This window comes from Etheostoma spectabile, chromosome 15, assembly GCF_008692095.1.
Source record: "Etheostoma spectabile isolate EspeVRDwgs_2016 chromosome 15, UIUC_Espe_1.0, whole genome shotgun sequence".
NCBI lineage: Eukaryota > Metazoa > Chordata > Actinopteri > Perciformes > Percidae > Etheostoma > Etheostoma spectabile.
In genome coordinates, this window is record NC_045747.1 from 10320246 (window position 1) to 10333406 (window position 13161).

General features: G+C 40.8%; 1 protein-coding gene across 4 annotated transcripts in view; it reads right to left on the minus strand.

The window, feature by feature from the left end:
* baiap2a (BAR/IMD domain containing adaptor protein 2a) overlaps positions 1-13161 on the minus strand; it is a 54505-nt gene that overhangs the window by 30565 nt on the left and 10779 nt on the right. For all 4 annotated transcript variants that reach the window (XM_032536529.1, XM_032536531.1, XM_032536528.1 and 1 more), the window contains exons 2-3: positions 7088-7163; positions 3144-3230 (exon numbers count right to left, since the gene is read on the minus strand). In XM_032536529.1, coding sequence (XP_032392420.1) covers positions 3144-3230; positions 7088-7163 — 163 coding nt within the window. The remainder of the gene's footprint in view (positions 1-3143; positions 3231-7087; positions 7164-13161) is intronic.

Consider the following 13161-nt stretch of genomic DNA (forward strand, 5'->3'; position numbering starts at 1 on the left):
TGTGTGTGTGTGTGTGTGTGGGTGGCAAAGTGACAGGCGATGATTAGCCCAACCAGGGGAGGATATGTGGGATGGAGTGTGTGGGAGTAGTGGGGCTGGCGAGAGAGACTCTGTTTCTTTAGGCAGAGATATACACAAGTGGATTAAAAGAGCACTCATACTGTATAAACACATAGAAATGACAGGAGATTTATGTAGAGAAAATGCACACAACCATGTAAGTATTATAGGCATGAACACCCCCCACAGTGCATGTTGATTTATCGATAATAAAAACAGCAATAGTGGACATTATTCCACAAGGTAATTTCATTCCCTACTTTAAGCATGCGTGCGTGCGTGCGTGCGAGCGTGCGTAAGACAGGAAGGAAGGGAGGGAGGAAGAAAGAGATAAGAGCAGCTGTCGATTCTTAGGTGTGTAGGTGGGACCATTTGCAGCCCGTCTCTTACTGAGGCTCTATGGAATTAACAGGCTTTAAAAGAGTGCAACAAATGCACAAACTCATACAAGCATATATGAACGTGTGTGCATGCACAAATACAGGCAGATCTTTTTTGAATAATCAACCAACCAACTCAATAACTATTCAACCAAATAACGTTAACATAATGCCAACTGCACTGAGTGTGGGAAATCATGGATCTAGTGTTAATGAGGTCACTCAGATAGCCAACATGACACTTTGAAGCCAGAGATTACTGGCGGCAGAAAATTTTAAATCTGGACCAGGGAGCCTGAAAAAAAATGGGTCAGCAAGCGTGCAACAACCATCATGTCTTAGACCAAAAATATACGTCTCTCCAAGCCGTGATATCCCCTTTGTGTTATTGTTATCTTTTGTGTTATTTTTTTTAAACTGTCCATCAATACACATTACAAGCAGGGGAAATTAGCTATTGAGACACAGCACTACTGTGTGAAAAATTAAGCCCCATATAATGCTCATTAAATATATCTGGTTAAATTTGTATTATAACATGTTTACATGCTTTACAATCTGAAAAAACATGGTCTTAACACATTTTTTTTCATACTGTCTGTTCTCATACTGAATAGACCTGTATTTACCCTCTGTTTGAATTAAGTCTCATTTAGTTTTATTTTAGTCTCTTTAAGACCCCCTTCCCAGTCGGCCCTGATTCGTCAGTTTTTCGAGTCTTCTGCATCTGCGTTCTCGGAGCATCTGCACCGTCAGTGCAGGCACTTTTACTTATATATAGCATAGCTGTGACATCACAACCCTTTGGAAGTCCTAATGGCTTGTTTAAAGGCAGTTTCTCAAAACGGGCTGTGTGCATTTCTCTGTGGAATGAGAGTTTGTGATACTTTTACAGTACTTATATAGCACCTCAACCTGCTTCATCCTCAAAAAAGAGATGGAAATCTATTTTGTTTACAATATGGGACCTTTAAAGAGAAATAATTAAAACCTTTTGCATGGCAACATCTTATAAGAAAGATAAGCACAAGATTAATTATAAAAAGGGAGACTTAAAAGCTTATTCCTGAATTAAATTGAGATTGATATCATCAAGCAATATCTAACCTCACATCTATATTATATGTGTTTTCAAGCTTAGCATACAAGCTGTGGTTTGTTTGGCTAACCTTCAGTACTATTTTCCACCAATCTATGGATATTTCTGTCCTTTAGCAGGAAACCCTGCTTTGGGACTCATCCCTGCACACGTTTGACAGGAGGTCAGGTCACTAACGCTGACCTCAGGGTGGGACTCCAAAAAGGTGAAAGCAGGTGGCTGGAAAATAAAACATCACCAATCGTTCCCTTGGGAAGCACAGTGGCATGCAGGGGGGTGTAGGGGTGTAGCTGGCGCATTTTGCCAGAGACTGGCAATGTACAACAAGGGCTAATAGCTACAGAACAACCTTTCTGTAGCAGATCTTCCTCCAGGCACGGCTTTTGAGAATGGAATCAGTTTTCAGTTCCCTCATACATACTTGACAAAAGAGGTGAGTAAATTCATAAGTTTCCACACACAGGTACACCAAAATTGTCATGGTACAACATGTGTAACTATGAGGGGGAGTTGACTAGTACACACAGGAATATAAACACACATGTCAAAGTTTCAGACAATAGGTATTCTTTAAAATAACTCATTGCTGTTACAGCCACAGTGTTGTGCGGTGCGAGGAGAGATTAGATCAGCCGTCAGTCAGATCATGTACATGTTGCTTTCTTTTCGTGACTGAGGATATCTGGCTTGGAAGAGCCTGCTACTGTGAGAAGGGCTCGGTTCAACACAGAGATACTGTTGTATCAATGGGAAAAACCTCACAGAGATATAGAGATAGAGGGAGAGAGAGGGCCGCTTACTGAATAAAACATCCTGAGAGCACTTTCATGTCAGTCCCTGTTGGCTGGGCTGTAGAAAACCCAAACTAAATCTCAGCAACACTTCAACAAAGGCCCCGACAAATCAACAGCCAAATCAACACAGATCAAGCAGTCAAAAGCACAATAAGTGCAAAGGGAATCTCTTCAAACAGGATCTGATTTCCCACGGGCTAGTGACAGCAAATACGGACTCAGAGACACAGATCACCTAGGAAACAACTCACGATGAGAGGACCAGGTGTTGGTTGCCAATCGACTTCTGTTTGTAACCAGAACACACAAACACACCTAAATGACACACATTACATAAGGTGCAACACTTCCAACATATGGTATACCGATCCAGTTTTCCACACAGAATCAATACAAACTCCAGACCAGTTATATAAAAATGCTTTTCCAAAAACAGCTCGTCTATACCGTTGTAAATAAATGATGTTCAGCTACCAGATCGCTGTGCTGAATGACTGAAGGACTGATATTTCTACTTTTCAAGGCCATTCCTCTGACAAAAGGAGGCCTATATATTGACAAAATTATCTCCTCCAGGAAACAAACAGTAGAAATAAATAACACCTGTATAAACCCACATGTCTCTTTGAATGAAATTAGCTTCCCCAGCCACTTGGTTTTACACAGCTGATGTTAAATGACGTACAGTATGTGTGTATGTAGGCGTAAGAAGAAATGACGCTGCTCTTGTAGGCCACTGCGGCCAACAAAAAGAAACCGAGAGAAAGTGGCAGCAGGTAACAGGTCAACAGGTGTATGTCAGTCACTTACCCAAATCTTTGGATCCTTGACTCTCACTGGCCAGTTCCCCCATTCTGACCAGAGCATCAAAGTAGCCTTTGGCAGCAAATGTCACATCTGGAAGCAAAGAAAATTAACAAAAAAAAAACCAGTTAGTTATTACGTTACAGTGCAGTGTGTCTCTTCAGATTTAGAAAATACTGTCATTGTAACTGTAATTCATCTTAGATTTGTGTAAACAAAGTTGTCAGCCGTCTGGCCAGTGACATTTGCACATGTTCATTCTACCTCTGGTTTTCCTCAGATGCTTTTGAAGCAGTGAATCCCAGAAAATGAGCAACACTGATGTTGCTATGTAATTACTCAACATCATCTTGTTGGTATTCTGCATGCTTGATTGCATAGAGGAAATTATTTTCTGATTGATAATCTGTGCTTGATGCGGAAACCACACAAGCACAAACAAATGTGTTTTCTGTTATGTTCAAGGCTTACGGTTATGTTTTGTTTAGGGCTTACTGTTATGAGAAGGAAAGTTGGTTAATGATCCCTACCAAGCGTATGTGAGCAAGTTTAATATTTAGAATTATTTTTTTGGCACCAAGTCTATTCCATCAAGCCCAAATTAATTTTGCTGCAGCAGTTTATCTATTACTACGTCTGTGATAAGTACAACAAAGCAGTAAGTCCTATCAGCTTCCCTATGTGTGTTTCACATAATGATGTCTGGTGTTAGGGCCTTTTTCATTCCTGGCCTTTTTAATTGAAAACCAAACAGACCACAAAAATTCAATATTTGCCAGCCAAAAGCTGTGAGAATATTGTTGTTCCACCAAGCAAATACAGTAGCATTGTCATGTGGTTAACCACCACAGGCCTTTTCCGTCTTTCATTTTATGTTTGTCAATCAATATTTCACCAGACTGCAGGGCGACACAGTGACATCAGAGACTGTTGATTAGAGGACTGACTGAATGGATGGATGTATAAACTTGTGCACCGACTCATGCAAAAAGTTGTCTATTTCTACAGAAATAAAAGCATCTTTGCCATGTTTTGTAGGAAAAGGGTTGTTTAAGCAGTTTTCATGTTAGTCTTGGACTATGGAGATGTGGTTTATAGACATCCATCCTCTTCAAAATCTCTAATGGGAAAATTATATTGAAGCATTTCATATATCCTCCTGTAATATTATTCATATTATTACATTACTATGCTTTTCAGTTATATGACTTCAATTAATTCTTTCTGTAAGTGTCCTCCCTGAAGAAGAGATCACAGCTGTTTTTCCCTAAATTTACCAGTTGAAGGTTGATGCCATAAAGTCTGAAAGACACATTTTATGCTATGTTTATTGATAAGGGTACAAAGTCAGGACATCTTACGTTACCAAACGGCACCAGGTTGTCTTTGGCAGCAAAGATAAATGAACAATAGAAAACGTTAAGGCCTGACGGACAGAAGTAAAAGACGTAAAAGTGGGTCCAACTTGTCTGTGTGTTAAGATTAATTGTTTTGCTAAGATTAGGCATGTTTTCCAACACAAGGTCTCCTCTTCATGGAGAAAAGAGAATATAAGACCAGGGTTTTGCTACTTATCTTTGTCAGACACTCAGCATTGTTGCTGCTGTAAACTTTGTGCAACTGTTTACCTTATACTCTGCAGAGTGTAATAAAAATACCCCGAAAATCAACCTTGGTTCACTTGCTCAAGCGGTCTTTATTTTGTTTCAACAAAACCTCACTTCAAAACTTTTCCTCTCTCGCCGTACAGAAAACTTCCACAACAACTCAGTCTTGAGATTCATAACCGATCATGTCTATGGTACACAATTGTATTTTCTCTGCAATACTCACTGGTATATCTTTATCTATAAGGCTCTTGTTGGAAAACTACCATACTTCCTCACAGAACTTCTTTCACTCAGAGGGACATTTTCAGACTTGTTCTGCCGACTGGAAGGGGGAGGGAGTCTCTCTTTCCAGCATTGACAAAAGGTTATTTCTTCAATAATCAGTTGTCACACTTAGGGTCACTAAAACAAACTGTCACATGTATGCACAGATGTGAAGATTGGTGAACACACACCTACTCATGTACAAACAAAATGCTTGACCTCTGTTCTAGATCTTCAGGATACACAAAAACAATCAGTGAGGTTAATCCTAATCCATAATCTGACTAAATAAAGATCAATAGTACTCCTGGTTGCTCAGATCAATATCCACCTTAGTCCCTACCATTCCAACTGCTACTGTGCTGGCCAAAAAAAGGTCACATAGGGCAGAGTCTGCTTCCAGATTTCTGCTTGACTGCCATACAGCCTGCCAATCGGCCCATCTCCAGTGAATAATGGCTGCTGCTTTTAGAGGTGAGTTCAGCAGCGGTCCAGGTGACAGATGGGCCCTGTGCCTGCAGACAGCTGCCAGGTGAGAGACACATTTACAACAATAGCCTTGCCGGGGCTGCCTAAGTCAAGCAGACAGATGCAGCCCTGCAATAGAGGAAGTCTTCCAGGCTGGAAGCCTCGCAGCTCTGCTCTAAGGCTGAGGGACATATGCTAATCCCAATTAAAGCTGAGTCAACGGCAGAAAACGGTGTGCGTTTCCTCCTTCCCTTCTCTTGCTGGGGAAAACACCTGAGAACTGAGCTACCAGAGCATCACAGCGGACTTCTCTTCATTATGCCAAACAGACCCCCTGCTTGCCTTGATGTGGAAAGTGTGCGTGAATGTGAGTGTGTGTCTGCACATGCAAGTTTGCAAATGTAGTGGGGAGTTGTGCGAGCAAGATGGTGGGGGCTACGGCAGATTTTCAAAGTGATCTCCAAGCAACAGACTCTTTCTTCTTCACCGTTTCTGCTGCATGAGAGAGAGAGAGAGAGAGAGAGAGAGAGAGAGAGAGAGAGAGAGAGAGAGAGAGAGAGAGAGAGAGAGAGAGAGAGAGAGAGAGAGAGAGAGAGAGAGAGAGAGAGAGAGTGTATGTAGCAGAAGGGTGGCTGAGTAGATAAGCTGGATCTATACGGATACTTTACTTGTGTCTAATGAAATGTGTGGTGAGGGGCTCACAGAGACAGACGGAGGGGATTACAGGATCTCTGATTGCAAGGCAGACAAACACTTAGTAGGGGAGGGGCTCATCTCAAAGCTACAGATACATCACTTATACTTCACTCTAGAGAAGAGGTGGAAAAACGACACATCCTTTAATAAGGACAACCATTTCCTGTACCTACATCGTCCTCATGCTGAGGGCAGGGGCACGTCTATAATGAGTTCCAGGCTGTGTTTGGTAGGCAGTTGGAGTCACTCATTTGTACGCATCTGTTGCTTTTACACTTACCAAACACTGTGAGATTTAACGACTCACTGCTGTGTTGGATAACCTGGAACGTGTCCACATCCACTTCTAGCAGGCCTACCCATGGAGCCCTTTTGGCTTTTCTGGTGTTGAAAAATGTCAGTGATAGCACCATATAGGCGGAAGTGTTTTCTTCCATCCCCTGCCCCCGCAAATCAGAGCCTATTAGTCCCTTGGGTCAAGCCAATCCTGCAAAGTGTGTCTTTAATGTCTCAGCGAGTCCCTACAAGTCTGTCTCCTACCTACACTTAGGCCTGAAGTACTTATTGTGTGTGTCTGGGGAAAGGAGCAAAGACTTTGGGATAAACACATACGTTTTCATTTGTGAATTTGACTGCTAACAGAGAGCTATCCCCACTTCTGAATCAGATTAGATTTGTCTGGATAAAAGTCCAATCTATTATACAAGCCGTGTCAGAGGCTGTGCAATGCATGATAAGGCCTGCTCGTGTTACATATTGAAATATTGTCTATTTTAGCAAGACAAAAATAAGAAAGGAAGATATATACATGGAGAGAGTGAGAGAAAGAAGTGAGTGCTGGCTTGGCAGTGTGCCTAAACCTGGAGCAAACAAGGAGAATGGAGAAAAAAAACTAGAAAAAAAAGGACTTACTGGCAAGGGTCTTCTCATAGTTCTTCCCCATGGCAACAAAGTTCCGTAAGCAGGGGTTGAACTGCTCCATGATGGTCTGAAAGAGAAAACAAGAGATAAATGGGAGGTGGAGGTTTCACTTATCAGGAAAGCAGCGTCAAGGGCAGGGAGGGAAGACCTACACCGGGCTTGCTTTATTCATTCATTCTCTTGCACTTTCTGCCTCTCTCTCTCTCTCTCTCTCTCTCTCTCTCTTTGAAATGCACAAACTTCCTTCAGCTGAACAATATCTCGCACAGAGCAAACCAGCCATCGACAGAATCTTTTGACACATAAAGTGGTTGTCTTGAATGGTAATGAGGGCAGGTATGGATGAAGGCTTCCTCCACCCACATCCTGGCCTCTTATGGTGAGAAATAGTCCAGGCAGGCCGAGGCAGGAGAGGCTGGGGTTGATGGTGACAGAGGAGTATGAGAGATCCTCAGGGACTAAGAAGTGACTGTGAAATTTGCATTGAAAGGGATGCATGTAATACAAATTAATAATAGTGATTAATTTATAATTAAAGGGATGCATGTAGTCCCCTTAGATCATAAGATGATGGACACAAAGGCTCATTATGCTGCTAGAGACCAGAGCATCGTAGATTCTCCAGATCATTATTTATGATGCTGCTGGCCATAATTCTTCAGCAGCTAGACTTCCTGCTATAACATATATCTTTATATAATGCGCATATCTTATAACGAGAAACAATCTAACGGAGCAGATTTTGTTGTCATGGCAGCAGCAATGTGCTGCGTTACTGTACAGATACAGTATCATACTACACTGCGGGTAGAGTCGGTGTGAATGCAGAGAATGCATGATGCCTGACATCTCCCACCATAATTGTTTCCTCTGCCTCTCCTCCAGGGCTTCCTCCAATTAGCCGGTCCCCAGTCAGCTAGTCAGGAACAGCCAGGGGACAGAGAGACAACCACAACACTGCTGCAGCAGCAGTCCCTACACAAGCCATCAATACTGCAGGAGAACACTTAATAATCTACTTCTCGCCTGGATCCACAATGTGGCAGAATAATATGGCAAGGTGACACAAGTGTCAACCTGAAACAACCCCGGCAGCTCATCCTGAAAATCATTTTCCTCTTATCTTCAGTCAGGCCTCAGCATTTTTGCCTCCAACTTTATGTCTGTCTTTTGTTTTTAATGAGAGCCAAAATTTGGATAGGACGGTATATGTATGTAAATGTGGTGTGTGTGTGTGTGTGTGTGTGTGTGTGTGTGTGTGTGTGTGTGTGTCCTTTCAGGAGTCAAAGTTCAAGTGGCTTGAGTGCAGCACAACCCACCTACAGTAATGCCTGTGAGTCAGACAACCACAGATACTTTCATTACCAACAGTAACTATTTTACTACGCATCTCTGTGACTGCGCTTGCATCTAAAGCCAGTGCAGCAAAATTGGACTGGATTACAAAAAACAGGGATAGTCCTCACCAAATCCAGCTGTAAAAGATGTAGCCTGATCGATTAAGTAAGATTTAATTAAATGTCTTCACTTGTGCTGCTCATAAGGTCTGTTAAAACAAGGATGATAAATGTACAGATTGTTTCTAGGGCAGCAATAACAATTCTTTTTGTATTCATATCCCAATTATTTTTTTGATTAAATTGATTAATTGTTTTGTCTATAAAGTCTTAGATATTTGGTTTAATATTATTTACACCACAAAAAAACATAAAATATTTACATTTGTGAAGCTGACACCAGCAAATGTTTAGCATTTTTGCTTGAAAAACTGCTAACACGATCAAAAGTGTTGCAGATTACTTTTATCTAGATCAACTATTGTTGCAGCTCTAATTGTTTCCATTGTTTGCTGCATTTCGGAAGCACACTAACCTGTGAAAATTGTATTGAAAATATTTTACCACCGCCTTAAATTCTGTTGCAAAAAATGTAAACGAGAAACAAGAGTAAGCAAACAGAGGCTGAATTCAGGTCACCGTCCTCGCTGTTAAGTTTCTGTCTTTTAGCTGGGTCGAGCCCCTCAATAAAAATGTAGACTCACGGCAAAGTCTGTGCACCAGCTTTTTACAATCTGAAAAGAGACTTCTTTTGAAAACACAACTAATCTTCCTAAAAGGAAAAAAAAAAAACTTGCTGAGTGCTTTTTACAGATAAGACCATATCAGGTATGGTTTTACTATTTACTTATTCCAGAGCTACCATGAAGAGACGGCGGAATGAACATTATACACTACTCTCATAGCAGTGTGTTTAAATCAGCTCTCTTTATTTACCATCTGGCTCTGTTAGTCCAATATACTAGAAGAATAGGAGCATAATTGGGGAGAGCCCCATCTATAAACACTCTCTCTGCCTCTGGGAAGATAAAAGATAAACATCCCTCAGGACCTTGCTAAGAAAATGTTTATACCTAAATGTTTCTTTGAACTGCCTCATTCTGATCTATAGTGCATGCGGTTACATGAATGTGTGCACATCACACACACACCAATGCATCACCATACTCGTGCACACACCTACATTAATACAAGTCTTGATAATAAAGAGTGGTGGTGTTTCAAACTGGTGGGAGGATTACATAACAAAGCAAATCCCTGTGCAGCATCATTACAGCACACTCTCCCACTGAGGAGGCCAAAGGTAGCCGACACAGGCCTGCCGCCATTCTCACACACACACACACACACACACACACACACACACACACACACACACACAGTTAGATTAGATGATTAGCCACGGATATTACTTTTATATAAGAGACATACAGTGCAACGACATGCAGTTAAGGGAAGTGAAAGAAAAAAATGAGGTGGTTTCTTTCTTCATCTCTTCCCACTGTTGCTAAATTTGTCATCCCAGTTCTCTTGTACTACATTGTTACCCTAAATGTAGCAGCTAATTGGAAAATGGGGCCAGTAGGCGCTTGAAGTTGTGCAACATGAGAGAGAGAGAGAGAGAGAGAGAGAGAGAGAGAGAGAGAGAGAGAGAGAGAGAGAGGGGAGAGAGGGTGGAAGAGGAGGAGACGAGAGAGAGAGAGAGAGAGAGAGAGATCAAATAAAAAGTGATTGAATAGAAAATTGTATGGATTGAATTTTCAAGAATTTCGACCAAAAGTGTAGAGGCAATCATGTGCTGTGCATCCCCTCCTGTTGAAACACTCCTCTGTATCATCTTTCAATTAAATATATAATAAAATGAGAAATATATCACGGCTGAAGTGTAATCTTTTCCGACACAGAAGAGCTGTCCATTTTGCGACTGCCTACACGAGGACTGAATGAAAGAATTATCAGCACACGGTGCAAAAATGAATGCAGACAATTAAAAAGAGGGCAGAGAAATATCTCCAACAAAATGAATTAACTCAGTTTGACACCAATTTGTGCTGTATGATGGGACAGGAAATACAGTATATGGAGAACTCAGGAGCATAAAAGGTTGCAGATAAAAGAAATGCAGGATTAAAGTGTATAGTTCTGCTTTCTTGGCATGGAAGTAGCAAACAAGGTCAGCGCTTAAATAGACTGTCGATTCAACTATTGGGATATCGCTCTCTGCTCATTCTGTTCTGTCACACAAATGCAGTAATGACAGTAATTTTGAAGTTACACCAGCTGATTAGAACCAGGGGGAATCACACGCAATCAGAAGCCAGGATGCCATCATCATCAGTTCCTTTACGCCTTCCCCAAGCTCCTTCCTCCGCATCCCCCCTTTCTACATGGCAACCAGCTGTTGGCCTGAAAATGCCCAGGATCAGAAGAGGACTGTAGCCACCAATTGCTGTATTTGTGAGTACTGTAGGGGCAAGTCATGTGGTGACAGGCTGCAAAGGCAGCCAAGCCTAATGATGCAATCACAGAGGAATGTAAAGAAAGAGGATAATGTGCGGATGGACTTATGACAACCGTAGAGTTAGTCTGTTCTTTCCTAATAAGGAGCAGTGAGAGTTTATGATAGGTCTCAATCAGCTGGATGACAGCTGAGACCTTACGCATAAACTAATTACTGTGCCAAGAGAAAATAGTCAGGTTGCTGTGAAATATCCTGTCTGGTTGACTCAACTGGAACAAGGACAGACCAGGAAGAGACACGTCAGGATGTGGGTGCCTCACCACCTCGGCTAAGTTGTTTCCTGGGGGAAACCCTGTGTTGACAATGCTAACAGGCTAAAGTAGGCTTGGACATAATGTCTAAAAGATTAAACTGCTAAATGTGCCTTATCATGTTTTGATACAATTATGTGTAGCTACAAGGATAAAGCTAGTATCATTACTTGTGTAATGTTTAGTGAAATACCACAGCAAGCCAGGGTAAAAGCTAGGTAAAGACTTTTCTATTTTTTGACCATTTCACACTTCAACAAATAAACTTTACAAATATGCAAACGTGCGCAAAAAACGTACTGCAATTTAATTCAATTAAAATAAATGCCACTTAGGTTTGCTTCGGGGGAATCTGTGGCTATGCATGTTATTGCAAATATATTGCTCTGCATCCACTGCACTGTGTAGGTCAGTCGATTTTAAAACTCTTGGCAAAAAATATGCCTGAGAAAAATCCCTTAGAATGGCTAGTGTTGCTCCATACAAATAATTGTCTGTGGTTGGGGTCTTAATCCACATCTCAAACATACTTTGTATGCTATCATCGTATTTAGATCAGCTTGTCAAAAAATACATAATGCTGCCTTCATGAGCATGCCGGAAATATCAGAATTAGAAAATGAACATGTAGGTTCAATATTAGCAATCGCTACTACATAACAGGGGCAGTTAGTTTTCTGTGATTTGTATCTAAATGTGGAATTAAAGGTAAGAGAGCATAGAAAAGCTCTCAGCAACTGATTATAGAAGTTATTCATTATATATTGAACAATTAATAAAACTGTATCACTGCATATATAGTGTGTGATAAACTTAGCATGTTTTTTTAAACTTTTAGGTTTACCGAGAAGTCAGACACGTGGAGAATGTGAGGCTATTTTGTCCAGAGCCAGTCTGGATCAAACTTTACAGTTGTTTATTTTTGTCATCATCACAAATGAGTTTGTTTAGTACCAAAGCTGGTCATAGCTCCTCATGAATTGTTCACATTTTAAGACTATTTCTCCTGAATGAGAATGTCAGACTTGGAGTATTGGAAAAGAGAAGGGCCACTTGTAAGAGGTTACATTCCACACAAATCATATTACAATTTGCCAGAAGAATGCCAATTTAATTTAAAGTTCATGCTAAAACATGAACTCAGAGTCAGTGTTAGGACTTCTCACATTTCCTCATAAGGCATCGTGGCAAACTTTGTTAAACTTTAGATTTATAGATCAACAACAGTTCCCTGCAATAGTGGCATTTTCATGACTTATTGAGGGGACCACACAGCAGAGTGTGTAGAGTACAACAAGTATAATAATCACTGCAGAACTATCTGTATTAGTAAAGGTATCACCGCTAACTTCTTACAGCATTACAGTTAAAAGACACACATCCATTCAGAAAATCACACACTGTCACATGTTCATTTCAGATTCACTTTGAGTAGATGCCAAGAAGAACTTTGCCCTTGTTGCATACCTAAAGCCTTACTAATACTGCAGTAGGCACAGCATGTGCTTTCAGTAGAAGCCAGGGAGAACATACAATCCAAGAATACCATGTGAATGTGTTTGTCCTTTCCGAGTTGTATTAAGTGCAAACTTCTCAACATTGGGAGCTAAGAAAAGACATTGTAGAGTTTGAGAAAATTTCCAATGATCTTCTGTTGAACTGCACAACAGCAATTACGTCCATCACAGACGGGATCCAAAGACGTTCTTTTTAAATTCTGTAAGTGTCAGGAAATTCTTTATTGATGCAGCAAACACTGACTGGGTCAGCACTTGCTTTTATGTTAACAATAATAATGCTGCTTACATCGTGCAAACACTAATTGAATAGTAGTTAATGGATAATGCTTACATGTTAGATTGATTGGAAGTTTTGTTTTTTTAATTTAGCAGTGTATTGAAAGCAACACCCAATGGTATTATCCTAGTGTTCTGTTGGGATTGGTTGGAGGGTGGC